The sequence below is a fragment of the Somniosus microcephalus genome, chromosome 5 (genome assembly GCF_052327205.1).
Source record: "Somniosus microcephalus isolate GS21.2 chromosome 5, FLI_Smic_1.0, whole genome shotgun sequence".
NCBI classification, from domain to species: domain Eukaryota; kingdom Metazoa; phylum Chordata; class Chondrichthyes; order Squaliformes; family Somniosidae; genus Somniosus; species Somniosus microcephalus.
Window position 1 is genome coordinate 9,410,162 of NC_140991.1, and position 15,547 is coordinate 9,425,708.

At 54.3% G+C, this 15,547-nt stretch overlaps 1 protein-coding gene across 1 annotated transcript in view; it reads left to right on the top strand.

Moving 5' to 3' along the window:
- The window catches only part of LOC147116864 (transmembrane protein 276-like), a 79,864-nt gene extending 64,881 nt beyond the window's left edge, over positions 1–14,983 (top strand). Inside the window, exons 2-3 of the mRNA XM_085987291.1 lie at positions 3,219–3,369; positions 14,118–14,983. Of these exons, the coding sequence (XP_085843417.1) occupies positions 3,352–3,369; positions 14,118–14,618 (519 nt within the window). The 5' untranslated portion in view covers positions 3,219–3,351 and the 3' untranslated portion in view covers positions 14,619–14,983. The remainder of the gene's footprint in view (positions 1–3,218; positions 3,370–14,117) is intronic.
- The last annotated feature ends 564 nt before the right edge of the window (positions 14,984–15,547 follow it).

The window sequence follows — 15,547 nt, forward strand, 5'->3', positions numbered from 1 at the left end:
TACTACTGCCCCTCCGACAGTGCAGCGCTCCCTCAGTACTGCCCCTCCGACAGTGCAGCTTTCCCTCAGTACTGACCCTCCGGACAGTGCAGAGCGCTCTCCTCAGTACTGCCCCTCCGACAGTGCAGCGCTCCCTCAGTACTGCCCCTCCGACAGTGGCAGCGCTCCCTCAGTACTGCCCCTCCAACAGTGCGGCACACCCTCAGTATTGCCCCTCCGAACAGCGCAGCGCTCCCTCAGTACTGCCCCTCCGACAGTGCAGCGCTCCCTCAGTACTGTACTGGAGTGTCGGGTAGGGCCAGCCCGCAGTCCGTCTGCAAGTACTGAGGTCACAGAGTGCACACCAAGATGGGCCACACTCTGGAATAGATACACTGCCCCCTCATCTACAGAGAAACAATTACACACTCACTAACCTCAGGGAGTCAGCTATGTCCTAGTTGCCCTGAAAAGGTGGTGATACAATTGAGTGGCCAGTGCAGAGGGCAGTTAAGAGTCAACCATGTTGGTGTGGGTCTGGAGTCACATATAGGCCAGACCGGTTAAACTTTGTGCCTCGCTCTTTTTAAGCTGCAGATTTCCCGTCCTATTTACTCTTCCTTCTGCCTGAATTCTCGGTGTATTGAAATCGTGGCTCAGTTGGTAGCACCCTCGCCTCCGAGTCAGAAGGCTGTGGGTTCAAGTTCCCACTCCAGAGACTGGTGCACAAAATCTAGGCTGACACTCCAGTGCAGCACTGAGGGAGCGCTGCACTGTTGGAGGTGCCGTCTTTCAGGGACGTTAAATCGAGGCCCCCTGTCTGCAAGAAGACGGCTCACCACCACCCTTCTCAAGGGCAATTAGTGATGGGCAATAAATGCTGGCCTTGCCAGAGACGCCCACATCCCATAAACGAATTTAAAAAAAAAGGTGGATGTAAAAGATCCCATGGCACTATGTCGAAGAAGAGATGGGGAGCTATTCCCGGTGTCCTGGACCAATATTTATCCCTCAATCAACACCACAAAAACAGATTATCTGGTCATTATCACATTGCTGTTTGCTGTCTGCAAATTGGCTGCTGCGTTTCCTACATTACAACAATGACTGTACTTTCATTGGCTGTAAAGCCCTTTGGGACACCCTGAGGTCGTGATAGGCGCTACAGAAATGCAAGTCTTTTTCAAAACTCGCTGTCTCCTAACCTAACGACTGCTTCCAAACGGACTTCATCTTCTTATTTCCAGATTGTTTGTTAAACGGAATTGAAATTCTCAGACTGCCGATGTGGGAATTCTCAGACTGTCGGGGTGGGAATTCTCAGACCCCCCGATGGGGTAATTCTCAGACTGTCGGGGTGGGAATTCTCAGACTGTCGGGGTGGGAATTCTCAGACCCCCGATGTGGGAATTCTCAGACCCCCGATGGGGGAATTCTCAGACCCCCGATGTGGGAATTTCTCAGACCCCTGGCTGGAAAATTCTCAGACTCCTGATGTGGGAATTCTCAGACCCCCGGGTGGGAATTCTCAGACCACCCCGGGTGGGAATTCTCAGACCCCCCGGGGTGGGAATTCTCAGACCCCCGATGGGGGAATTCTCAGACCGCCCGGGTGGGAATTCTCAGACCCCCCGGGTGGGAATTCTCAGACCCCCCGGCTGGAAATTCTCAGACCCCCGGCTGGAAATTCTCAGACCCCCGGGGTGGGAATTCTCAGACCCCCCGATGGGGGAATTCTCAGACCCCCGGGGTGGGAATTCTCAGACCACCCCGATGGGGGAATTCTCAGACCCCCGATGTGGGAATTCTCAGACCCCCCCGGGTGGGAATTCGCAGACCCCCGATGTGGGAATTCTCAGACCCCCCGATGTGGGAATTCTCAGACCCCCCGATGTGGGAATTCTCAGACCCCCGATGTGGGAATTCTCAGACCGTCGGGGTGGGAATTCTCAGACCCCCCGATGTAGGAATTCTCAGACCCCCGATGTGGGAATTCTCAGACCGTCGGGGTGGGAATTCTCAGACCCCCGATGGGGGAATTCTCAGACCGTCGATGTGGGAATTCTCAGACCATCGGTGTAGGAATTCTCAGACCCCCGATGTGGGAATTCTCAGACCCCCCGGGGTGGGATTTCTCAGACCCCCGATGGGGGAATTCTCAGACCGTCGATGTGGGAATTCTCAGACCATCGGTGTAGGAATTCTCAGACCGTCGATGTGGGAATTCTCAGACCCCCCAATGGGGGAATTCTCAGACCCCCCGATGGGGGAATTCTCAGACTGCCGGGGTGGGAATTCTCAGACTGCCGGGGTGGGAATTCTCAGACCCCCGATGTGGGAATTCTCAGACTGCCGGGGTGGGAATTCTCAGACCTCCGATGGGGAATTCTCAGACCCCCCGATGTGGGAATTCTCAGACCCCCAATGTGGGAATTCTCAGACCGCCGATGGGGAATTCTCAGACCCCCAATGGGGGAATTTTTCAGACCCCCCGATGTGGGAATTCTCAGACCCCCGGGTGGGAATTCTCAGACCCCCGAAGTGGGAATTCTCAGACCCCCGAAGTGGGAATTCTCAGACCCCCGAAGTGGGAATTCTCAGACCCCCGATGTGGGAATTTTTCAGACCCCCGATGTGGGAATTCTCAGACCCCCGATGTGGGAATTCTCAGACCCCCCGATGTGGGAATTCTCAGACCCCCGATGTGGGAATTCTCAGACCCCCAATGGGGGAATTTTCAGACCCCCGATGTGGGAATTCTCAGACCCCCGGGTGGGAATTCTCAGACCCCCCGAAGTGGGAATTCTCAGACCCCCGAAGTGGGAATTCTCAGACCCCCGAAGTGGGAATTCTCAGACCCCCGATGTGGGAATTTTCAGACCCCCGATGTGGGAATTCTCAGACCCCCGATGTGGGAATTCTCAGACCCCCCGATGTGGGAATTCTCAGACCCCCGATGTGGGAATTCTCAGACCCCCGATGGGGGAATTCTCAGACCCCCGATGTGGGAATTCTCAGACCCCCCGAGTGTGGGAATTCTCAGACCCCCGATGGGGGAATTCTCAGACCCTCCGATGTGGGAATTCTCAGACCCCCCGATGTGGGAATTCTCAGACCCCCGATGTGGGAATTCTCAGACCCCCGATGTGGGAATTCTCAGACCCCCGATGTGGGAATTCTCAGACCCTCGGGATGGGAATTCTCTGCTGTTCACTAACCTGAGCCTTTTCTGTTTTTAGAGTCCGACGCTCGTTTCATAATTATTGGAAAAGTACCATCGGCGATGGGGAGCCCGGAGCTGGTGCCCGAGGGGAGGGAGTGAGAGCGTGGCGATCACCAGCTTCCTGCTGTGTGCCGCGTCGCTCATGAGCGATGCACCGTGCCCGTAAGGTGAGTCCTTGCAGTGCCATCAATGACCTTCGACCTGGGGAACCCCCCCTCAAACTCTGCCTTGTGTGTCTGATCAAGGCGCATAAAATGGTAAAAAGATTCGATAGGGTAGATACGGAGAAACTATTTCCCTCTGGTGGGGGAATCCAGAATTAGGGGCCATCAATATAAGATGGTCACTAATAAATCCAACAGGGAGTTCAGGAGAAAAATCTTTACCCAGAGAGTGGTGAGAATGTGGAACTCGCTGCCACAGGGAGTGGTTGAGGCGAATAGCAGAGATACATTTAAGGGGAAGCTCGATAAACACGAGGGAGAAAGGAATGGAAGGATACGTTGATGGGGTGGGAGGGAGGCTCGTGTGGAGCAGAAAACACCGGCACAGACCTGTTGGGCTGAATGGCCTGTTTCTGTGCTGTACCAGATCAGCCATGATCTGATTAAATAGCGGCACAGGCTCAAGGGGGCTGAATGGCCTCCTGCTGTTTTCTATGCTCGTAAACAACGTGGTCTGGTATAACACGCATTGCAGAGCTCCTCTCCCCCAACCCCCACCCCTCACACCTCCCTCCCTGCCCTCCCTCTCTCTCCCCGCCCCCTCACACTCCCTCTCTCCCCCACCCCTCACCCTCTCCTCTCCCTGCCCCCTCCCCCCCCCCCCTCCACCTCTCCTTGCCCCTTCTCCCCCCCACCACCCTCACCCTCCCTCTCTCCCTGCCCCCTCTCCTCCCCCACCCCCTCACCCTCCCCCTCTCCCTGCCCTCTCTCCCCCACCCCTCACCCTCCCTCTCTCCCCCACCCCTCAACTTCCCTCTCTATCTGCCCCCTCTCCTCCCCTTCACTCTCCCTCTCTCCCTGCCCCCTCTCCTCCCGCACTCCCTCACCCTCCCCCCTCTCCCTGCCCCCTCTCCCCCACCCCCCTCACCCTCCCTCTCTCCCCCATCACCCTCCCTCTCTCCCTGCCCCCTCTCCCCCACCCCCTCACCCTCCCTCTCTCCCCCCCGCCCCCTCACCCTCCCTCTCTCTCTCCCTCTCTCTCTCCTCCCCCACCCCTCACCCTCCCTCTCTCCCTGCCCTCCCCTCTCTCCCCCACCCCCCTCACACTCCCTCTCTCCCCCACCCCCAAACCCTCCCTCTCTCCCTGCCCTCTCTCCTCCTCCACCCGCTCACCCTCCCTCTCTCCCTGCCTCTCTCTCCTCACCTGCCCCCTCACCCTCCCTCTCTCCCTGCCCTCTCTCCTCCCCCGCCCCCTCACCCTCCCTCTCTCCCTGCCCTCTCTCCTCCCCGCCCCCTCACCCCTCCCTCTCTCCCTGCCCTCTCTCCTCCCCCGCCCCCACCCCCTCCCTCTCTCCCTGCCCCTCTCTCCTCCCCCACCCCCACCCCCTCCCTCTCTCCCTGCCCTCTCTCCTCCCCACCCCCTCACCCTCCCTCTCTCCCTGCCCCCTCTCCTCCCCCACCCCCTCACCCTCCCCCCACTCCCTGCCCCCTACCCTTCCTCTCTCCCTGCCCCCCTCTCCTCCCCCACCCTCCTCACCCTCCCTCTCTCCCTGCCCTCTCTCCTCCCCCACCCCTCACCCTCCCTCCTCCTCCTCCCCACCCCTCACCCTCCCCCTCTCTCCTCCCCTCACCCCTCACCCTCCCTCTCTCCTCCCCCACCCCTCACCCTCCCTCTCTCCTCCCCCACCCCTCACCCTCCCTCTCTCCTCCTCCCCACCCCTCACCCCCTCCCCTCTCTCCTCCCCCACCCCTCACCCTCCCTCTCTCCTCCCCCACCCCTCACCCTCTCTCCTCCCCCCACCCCTCACCCTCCCTCTCTCCTCCCCCACCCCTCACCCTCCCTCTCTCCTCCCCCACCCCTCACCCTCCCTCTCTCCTCCCCCACCCCTCACCCTCCCTCTCTCCTCCCCCACCCCTCACCCTCCCTCTCTCCTCCCCCACCCCTCACCCTCCCTCTCTCACCCTCTCTCTCTCCTCCCCCACCCCCACCCTCCCTCTCTCCTCCCCCACCCCTCACCCTCCCTCTCTCACCCTCTCTCCTCACCCTCCCTCTCTCCCTGCCCTCCCTCCTCCCCACACCTCCTCACTCTCCCTCTCTCACCCTCTCTCTCTCCTCCCCCACCCCTCACCCTCCCCCCCCGCGCCCATGCGGCTCAGCGACTAAATGCACCAACCGGTGTATTCTGCAAATTGGTGAGAAGGATTCGCGGCAAAGAAAAGGTAAAGGTTCGGCTGGCGGGATGTTCTGACCAGTCGCCGAGCACCCGGATGGGGAGTCGGGCTTGCGTCCCGCACGTCACCTGACTGGCGGACCTGGATTAAGCGCTTGCCGATGAGTAACGCCCGGCGGTAAATGGAGCTTTACGGGACATTTTGGCCGTGCTCTGATTGAATGGCGGAGCAGGCTCAAGGGGCTGAACGGCCTCCTCCCGCTCTTCTGGTCCATGGCGCATGAGTCGGCTGGCATTGGGCAAGCTGCCTTTTGTCAGTCCTTGGCCCTCGCTGAAGGCAGACGCCTTCGGGTATGTGAGCAGGTGCCCACAGATCCAAGGTTCCGCAGCAATCTCTATCAGATGGCAGAGTGGTAAGCAGCCCCACCTCACTCTCGCCACCCCAATGCCTGGTGACCACCCAGTTTCGACGGTGGGGGAGGGGGGAGATCACTCCGAAGTGAAGCCGGTTTGGGACGAAGCAACTCTCTGTGCCAGACTCCAAGGTACAAACTAACCATTGTCCGGGCAGCCTGGCTTGCCATTGGAGCTTGGAGGGCTAGACCTGTCACTTGGGGCTTTTTTTTGCAGTGCAAGATCCCACAAAAAGCCATGAGATAAGTGACTTATTGAGAGGGGAATATTGCCGAGGACAACCTGCTCTTTGAAACAGTGTTATTGTAAAGTCCGCGCCTCAATAATACACGGACTTCGGGAGAACAGTTTAACAGGTACTTTACTGAACAGGAGGCAGCGTCAGACTGAAAATACAGAAGCCTGCTAGGGCCTTTTATACAGGGGTGGTCACTGCCGGTACTGCAGTCTAAGACCAGTTATTCCCTTAAAGGTACATACACAACAATTCCTCCCCTTTTAGATAAACAGTACATAACATTCATTTAACAACTAAATAATAACTAATTACAATTACAATTTTCTCAGTAATATATACATCAACTGAAATAGTCATTTATAAGTTCAGTCTTTGAGGAGGCTTCCTGACCCGGACTGGATAGCGCCTTTCTCGAGTATCCTGTTCTGGCGGTGGAGTCAATTCTGGCTCATTGTCATTGGTTGGTTCGTCAGCTTCCAATACCCCTGCTTCTGAGGTAGACGCAGTCTGTACTTTGGGCTCATTACCAGGTGCACATGCTTGTGGTACAGGTTTGGCTTGTTCCTGTGACTCTAGAATCTGGTCAGCATGGTGTCTCATGATGCTCTCTCCAACGTCCACTGTGTACATTAGTGGTCCCTGCTGTGTGCATATCGTTCCTGGCTGCCATTTTTCTGTTCGGTAGTCGCGGGCCAAGACTGGTTGCCCTATCTTGAAGCTCCTGGTTGGCTTCTCATTTATGTGCTGGAACTGCTTATCCTCAACATCTCGTCTTATGTTTGGTTTGAGCAAATCCAAGCGACATCTTAGTCTCCGGTTGAAAAACAGTACGGTTGGAGTTTGGTTGGTTACTGCATGTGTCGCATTCCGGTAAGCAAACAAGAAGTTATCCACCTTGTGTTGCAGTGGTATGTCGTCATTATACATTGCCTTTATGGCCTTTTTAAAGGTCTGAACAAACCTCTCAGCCAATCCATTTGTGGCTGGATGATATGGGGCAGATGTGTAATGTTTCACCCCATTATTCTTCAGGAACCTCCGGAAATCCTCAGACACAAACTGTGGGCCATTGTCGGAACAAATCTGTTCTGGCAACCCATTCCTGGCGAAGATGGTCCTTAGGACTGCAATAGTTTTCTCCGTGGTGGTGGAGGACATTTTAATGACCTCTGGCCATTTCGAATGGGCGTCCACAGCGATTAGAAACATTGAGTCCATAAATGGACCAGCGAAATCAATGTGTACCTGTTGCCATGGAGATGAGGGCCACTCCCATGGATGTAGCGGGGCCTGTGGTGGAGCGTTTTGGACCTTCTGGCATCCTGTGCATCTCTTGGTCATATCCTCGATTTCTTTATCGATTCCCGGCCACCACACAAACGCCCTGGCTAGGCTCTTCATTTTTACCCCTCCCAGATGACCCTCGTGAAGCTCATTGAGTACTCTATCTCTCAACTTGGGTGGAATTACCACTCGGGATCCACACATCAAGGTTCCCTGGCACACTGACAGCTGTTCTCTCCTTGGTGAGAATGCTGGCAACAGTGAGTCGCCATATGCTGGCCATCCCTTCACCGTCAAATCATAGACCCGAGAGAGTGTCGGGTCATTTCGGGTTTCCTTCTCAATACTTGCGTTTGTAACAGGCAAACATTCGACTATGGTCGCATGGAATATCTCCACAGGGTCCACTGCAGGTGCTTCTTCCACCGTAGGCAACGGTAGGCGCGACAGCCCATCAGCATTTCCATGTTGTTTCGTACCTTTGTACTCTATGTCATACTGATGTGCCCCTAGAAAAAGTGACCATCTTTGCAGCCGTTGCGCCATCATCACCGGAACTATTATGTCCGTGTATAATTGAGACACGGACTGCCGGAGTTGATTATAACAAGTCTTTACTGAATGGAGACAACCTGGAAACTGAAACTACAGAAGCCTGCTAGGGCCTTTTATACAGGGGTGGTCACTGCCGGTACTGCAGTCTGAGACCAGTTATTCCCTTAAAGGTACATACACAACAGGAACGCCCTTCTTTGGGTTAAAAATTGAGACCAGGGGTTGATGATCAGTCAGTAGGGTGAATTTCTGCCCGTGCAGATAGTGATTGAACTTCTTCACCCCCCACACCAGGCTGAGGGCCTCCCTGTCAATCTGGGCGTAATTACGCTCGGCTGAGGTTAGCGAGCGCGATGCAAAGGCTATTGGCCTCTCTGAACCGTCACGGAATTTGCGTGACAGCACCGCTCCAATGCTGTAAGGTGACGCATCACATGCCAACCGAATCGGTAGTATTGGGTTGTAGTGGGCCAATACTTCTTTTGAAGTGATTAGGCATTTACATTTCTGAAAGGCACGCTTACACTCATCACTCCATTTCCATGTTACACCAGTTTGAAGCAGGGCGTTCAGTGGGTGCAGAATTGTAGATAAATTCGGCAAGAACTCATGGTAGTAGTTCACCAACCCGAGGAACGACCTCAGTTGCGACACATTTTCCGGTGCTGGAGCCTTGACTACAGCCTCAATCTTGTCCGGCGACTTATGCAACCCTTCCTCATCAATCATGTGGCCACAATACGAGATTTGTCTCCTGAAGAACTCGCATTTGGGACGGTTGGCTCGTAGCCCATATTCCTGCAATCTCGTGAGCACCTGTTCCAGGTTGGCAAGTTGTTCATTGTCATTTTCGCCCGTAACCAGGATGTCGTCCAAATAACACTGGGTCCCCGGGATCCCTTGCAGGACTTGTTCCATTGCCCTCTGCCAAATAGCCGGGGCCGATGCTACCCCGAATACCAGTTGATTGTACTGGTAAAGACCTTTGTGAGTGTTTATCGTGAGGTATTTCCTAGATGTTTCTTCCACCTCCATTTGTAGATACGCTTGAGCCAGGTCAATCTTTGTAAAACGTTTCCCTCCAGATAGTGAGGCGAAAATATCTTCTATCCGCGGAAGCGGATACTGTACTGTGTGCGGGACTGGGTTCACAGTCACCTTGAAGTTCCCACAGATGCGAACCTTCCTTGGCTCCCCAGGCGTGCTGCTCAATGCTTTCTTCATTACAGGAACAATGGGTGTGGCCCACTCGCTCCTGTCCACCTTAGACAGCACCCCCGAACGCTCCAGACTCTCCAGTTCAGCTTCCACAGCTGGGCGTATCGCGTATAGCACCGGTCTGGCCTTGAAAAATTTTGGGGTTGCGTTATCCTCAATCTTTATTGTTGCCTTTACTCCTTTTAGAGTCCCAAGTCCTTGTTGGAACACCTCTTCCGCGTCAGATAGAATTTGTGACAGACGTCCAGGTGCGACGTCATCATCTTTTTTGTCAGTCACAGTTAGTGCCAGAATGGAATGCCAATCCAATTGTAGTTTTCGGATCCATTCACGTCCCAATAATGGTGGTCCTCCATCTCGTAGTATATACATGTATAGTTTCTGTGTTTCCTTTCCGTTATATTCAACTGGCACCCTTATTTTTCCTTTGGGGTAGACCTTTTGCCCCGTGTATGTCTTCAATACAATGGACGTGTCCTTTAAGGGTATGTGTGAGAATAGCCGCTCATAGTCTCGTCGATTCATGACAGTTAGGGCTGATCCTGTGTCCAATTCCATCTTTACTGGGGACCCTGCTATCATGAGGGTGACCCAAATGGTTCGGTGATCTTCCTTTGCGATCACGTTGCGTAACTTTAAACAACTTAGTCGCCTGCTCCCGGAGTCCTTATCACTCTCCTGATCTTCTGAACTACTATCTGTCAGTTTCTTTACTTTCCTGTACTGTTCCTTAGTAGTTCTTGTCGTGTTGGTCTTCTTTCCCGACCTGCAGACTCTTGCTATATGTCCCATTTTCCCGCATTGCCTGCATATTTTGTCTTTAAACCAGCAGTCCTTCTGCTCATGGGTTGTTCTGCCGCAGCGATAGCACTTTTCGGCTCCATACGCCATTTCGTTAGCGCTGTATTCTTGTGGTTTCTGTTGTATTTCCGCAGCTCCCCGTGCTGCTGCTTCGTAGGATACTGCCACACTGAAAGCCTGTTCTAGCGTCAGGTCCTTTTTTGAAAGTAGTCGTTTCTGGGTTCCTTCACTCTGGAGCCCGCAGACAAACTTATCCCGTAAGGTGTCTGCCAGTCCTGCTCCGAACTGGCAGTGCTTCGATAACTTGCGTAGTTCCGTAAGATAGTCAGCATTGCTCTCATCTTTGTGCTGGTTTCTTTTATGGAACTTGAATCTTTCTGCTATCAGCAGTGGTGTAGGGCTTAGGTGTTCCTGTAAGATATGAACAATCTCCTCAAAACTTTTCTCCATTGGTTTAGCTGGGGTAATTAAATTCTGCAATAGGCCGTACGTACTCGCACCCATCAGATTTAATAATACCGACGCCCTCTTTCCATCGGCCACCTCATTTGCCTTGCAGTACACTTCAATTCTTTCCACATACGTGGTCCAGTCTTCTACCTCGTTGTCGAAAGCAGTGATACTGCCACTTTTCGGCATCTTGGGTGATTTAAAATGGCGCCTCCCATGCTTTTGCTTCTTCCCCAATGGAATAAAATGGCGCCTCCCGCGCTTTTGCTTCTTCCCCAACGGGATAAAATGGCGCCTCCCGCGCTTTTGCTTCTTCCCCTTACTGCCACGCTGCTCCTAGCATTCTACGGGGTAATGGCGGCGACCCGCAGCTTCGGCGCGTCTCGCTTTCCTTCCCCCCCGTTTAGTTTCTCTCCACTGTCCTGTTCTCGAGCACCGACCGCGCCCTGTGTGCTCCACCCTCTCTTGTTTTCTTTTCCCGGCGACGCTGCGCGGCCCGTTTTGTAGAGCCGCTCGATTGAGCTTGAGCCCGCCGCAGTCCGGAAGGGTCAGCGCGCTACCTGCTAACAGCACGATTCGCTGGAACCACAGTCTCTCCCGCAATTCTCCAAACACCGATGGATTCTTTGGGCGGTTGCCCTCGGTCGACGCCCGTTGCTCAGACTACGACCTTCCAGGACCTTCCTTTCAGGCGAGATCCCCGTGAGATGATGCCACACTGCAGGTGAGTTCGAACTTACTCGTCGCCACTGTAAAGTCCGCGCCTCAGTAATACACGGACTTCGGGAGAACAGTTTAACAGGTACTTTACTGAACAGGAGGCAGCGTCAGACTGAAAATACAGAAGCCTGCTAGGGCCTTTTATACAGGGGTGGTCACTGCCGGTACTGCAGTCTAAGACCAGTTATTCCCTTAAAGGTACATACACAACAGTTATGAGATCTTTTATGTCCACCTGAGAGAGCAGACGGTACTTCATTTTATCTGAAAGACGACAGTTCAGGCAGTGCAGCGCTCCCTCAGTACTAACCCTCCGACAGTGCAGCGCTCCGTCAGTACTGCCCCGCCAACAGTGCGGTGCTCCCTCAGTACTGTCCCTCCGACAGTGAAGCGCTCCCTCAGTACTGCCCCTCCGACAGTGCGGCGCTCCCTCAGTACTGCCCCTCCGACAGTGCAGCACTCCCTCAGTACTGCCCCTCCGACAGTGCAGCGCTCCCTCAGTACTGCCCCTCCGACAGTGCAGCGCTCCCTCAGTACTGTCCCTCCGACAGTGCAGTGCTCCCTCAGTACTGCTCCTCCGACAGTGCAGCGCTCCCTCAGTACAGCCCCTCCGACAGTGCAGCACTCCCTCAGTACTGCCCCTCCGACAGTGCAGCACTCCCTCAGTACAGCCCCTCCGACAGTGCAGCACTCCCCTCAGTCTGCACCTCCGACAGTACAGCTCTCCCTCAGTACTGCCCCTCCAACAGTGTGACGCTCCCTCAGTCCTGCCCCTCCGACAGTGCAGCGCTGACTCAGTACTGACCCTCCGACAGTGCAGCGCTCCCTCAGTACTGCCCCTCCGACAGTGCAGCGCTCCCTCAGTACTGCCCCTCCGACAGTGCAGCACTCCCTCAGTACTGCCCCTCCGACAGTGCAGTGCTCCCTCAGTACTGACCCTCCGACAGTGCAGTGCTCCCTCAGTACTGCCCCTCCGACAGTGCAGTGCTCCCTCAGTACTGCCCCTCCGACAGTGCGGCGCTGCCTCAGTACTGCCCCTCCGACAGTGCGGCGATGCCTCAGTACTACACTGGGAGTGTCAGCCTGGATTATGTGCTCCAGTCTCGTGAGTGGGGCTCGAACCCACGACCTTCTGATTCAGATGCCAGAATGCTACCCACTGAGCCACAGCCGACACTGTAAAAACCCGACTGGGACACAGTTATCCTTCAGGGAAGAGAAGCTGTCACACCTTTCCCGGCCCGCTCTACAGGTGGCTCCGGTCCCAGTCTGTGTGGCTGACTCTTGATGCCCTCAGGGGCAACCGGGGTGGGCAATAAATGCGGCCATTACAGTGTGTGTTTGAGTCTGTAGAAATTAATGTCAGGTATAAAAAGCTCTGGTTAGTACTGTGAGCAGTTCTGGGTACCCCACCTTAGGAAGGATATATTGGCCTTGGAGTGATTGCAGCATAGATTTACCGGAATGATACCCGGACCCCAAGGGTAAATTATGAGGAGAAATTACACAAATTAGGGTTGTTTTCCCTAGAATTTAGAAGGTTAAGGGGTGATTTGATGGAATTTTACAAAATATTAAGGGGAACAGATAGGGTAGATAGAGAGAAACTATTTCCGCTGGTTGAGGAGTCTAGGACTAGGGGGCATAGTCTAAAAATTAGAGCCAGTACTTTCAGGAGTGAAATTAAGAAACATTTCTACACACAAAGGGTGGTAGAAGTTTGGATCTCCCTTCCGCAAATGGCAATTGATGCTAGATCAATTGTTAATTTTAAATCTGAGATCGATAGCTTTCTGTTAACCAAAGGTATTAAGGGATATGGGCCAAAGGCAGGTAGATGGAGTTAGGTCACAGATCAGCCATGATCTCGTTGAATGGTGGAACAGGCTCGAGGGGCTCAATGGCCTCCTGTTCCTATGTTCCTGTAGTAAGAACAACCACTAACCCAAGAACAGTAACAGGAGCAATAGCATTCCAGTATGATTTGGACAGGCTGGGTGATTGGGCAGATGCATGGCAGATGCAGTATAATGTGGATAAATGTGAGGTTATCCACTTCGGTGGCAAAAACAGGAAGGCAGATTATTATCTGAACGGCAATAGATTGGGAAAAGGGGAAGTGCAACGAGACCTGGGTGTCCTTGTGCACCAGTCGCTGAAGGTAAGCATGCAAGTGCAGTAGGCGGTTAAGAAGGCAAATGGTATGTTGGCCTTCATAGCGAGAGGATTCGAGTACAGGAGCAAGGATGTCTTGCTGCAGTTGTACAGGGCCTTGGTGAGACCACACCTTGAGTATTATGTGCAGTTTTGGTCACCTTATCTGAGGAAGGATGTTCTTGCCATGGAGAGAGTGCAGCGAAGATTCGCCAGACTGATACCTGGGATGGCAGGAATGACGTATGAGGAGAGATTGGGTCGATTAGGCTTATATTCGCTAGAGTTTAGAAGAATGAGAGGGGGTCTCATTGAAACTTATAAAATTCTAACAGGACTAGACAGACTAAATGCAGGAAGGATGTTCCCGATGGTCGGAGAGTCCAGAACCAAGGGTCACAGTCTAAGGATAAGGGGTAAGCCATTTAGGACAGAGATGAGGAGGAATTTCTTCACCCAGAGAGTGGTGAACCTGTGGAATTCTCTACCACAGAAGGCAGTTGAGGCCAATTCATTAAATATATTCAAGAAGGAGTTAGATATATTTCTTAAGGCTAAAGGGATCAAGGGATATGGGGAGAAGGCAGGGACTGGGTACTGAATTTGGATGATCAGCCATGATCTAATTGAATGGCGGAGCAGGCTCGAGGGGCCGAATGGCCTGCTCCTAACTTCTATGTATCTAAGAGGGATGGTGCGGTGGGCGTGGGCCAGGATCTGCTCACCGTCTGTATGTTGTTCCTCAGGTAAACCTGGGCTCGGCTGCGGGCTTCCTCATGCAGGCCTGCGCGGGAGCCCTGGGCACCGTCCACTCCTACAGTGAGGACCCGTTCCTCGCCGACAGCCGGCGGGAGGTGCGCTGGCTGGCTGCAGTGGTCGGGCTGCCCCTCGTCTCCTTCGGCTTCCACTGGCTCAACGACGACCGGCTGGCGGCCAACTCAGCGCTGACCGGTGGGATCCTGGCCGCGGCCTGCTACGGCCACCTGGCGGAGGAGGGACGGGAGTCGGCGGCCAGGGCTGCCTTCACCGCGCCCCTGCTCTCTGTCCTGGCCGCCTGCATCTTCACCGTCAACCTCTGCGGCGTGGCCGGCAGCCTAGCTGTCTGCCTGGCCGGCATGGTGACCGAGCTCTGGCCGGGCGGGCTGCCGGGCTTGAAGATAGCAGACATCCAGAACCTCCTGCTGACCTCCGGAGTCCTGGCGCTCCAGCGGGCACTTGACACGCAGCACCGGGCAGTGGCGGCCTGACCCTCTCGCTCACCGCGGGAACCAGAACTTTGCCGAACGATCGCCGAGGGAAACCAAATGACCCAACCCTTGACCTCGCTGGTATGACTCAGGATACCGGAGACAAGTTGACGTTTACCCTCTAGGCTCCGACATTGCAACCTTGTGTGGTCAGGTACTGGCTGGTCAACAGTGTCAGCGCCGTCAGAAGATCAGGGGAGTAAGTGACCAGACATCAGTGAGATGGACTCTGAGTCCCTGTCAGTTCAGAGCAATAGAGAGTCAGTAAACTCCCGTTGGGATCATCGCACAGGATATATTCCAGGGTCACCGTATACTGAGAATGAAATGGTTTCAATCCCCAATAAAGTTCTAATTTTGTTGCATGTCGAGTGTGTTTTCTATCTGTGCCTCTCTCTCTCTGATTTTCTGTTGCTGTTGTTCCAAGTAGGTGTGGACTGCTCGATATTGTAGTGTGAATTCACTCCCAGTTCCCAGTCTCCAGTCTCACTCCAGGATTGCTCTCCAAGACTGGTGGAGAAGGTGGAAAATGTTGCACTGGGTGAAATTCTGGGTGCAACTATGAGGCAGAATGGAAGGAGCTTTACTCTGTATCTAACCCGTGCTGCACCTGCCCTGGGAGTGTTTGATGGGACAGTGTAGAGGGAGCTTTACTCTGTATCTAACCCGTGCTGTACCTGCCCTGGGAGTGTTTGATGGGACAGTGTAGAGGGAGCTTTACTCTGTATCTAACCCGTGCTGTACATGCCCTGGGAGTGTTTGATGCAACAGTGTAGAGGGAGCTTTACTCTGTATCTAACCCGTGCTGAACCTGCCCTGGGAGTGTTTGATGGGACAGTGTAGAGGCAGCTTTACTCTGTATCTAACCCGTGCTGTCCCTGCCCTGGGAGTGTTTGATGGGACAGTGTAGAGGGAGCTTTACTCTGTAT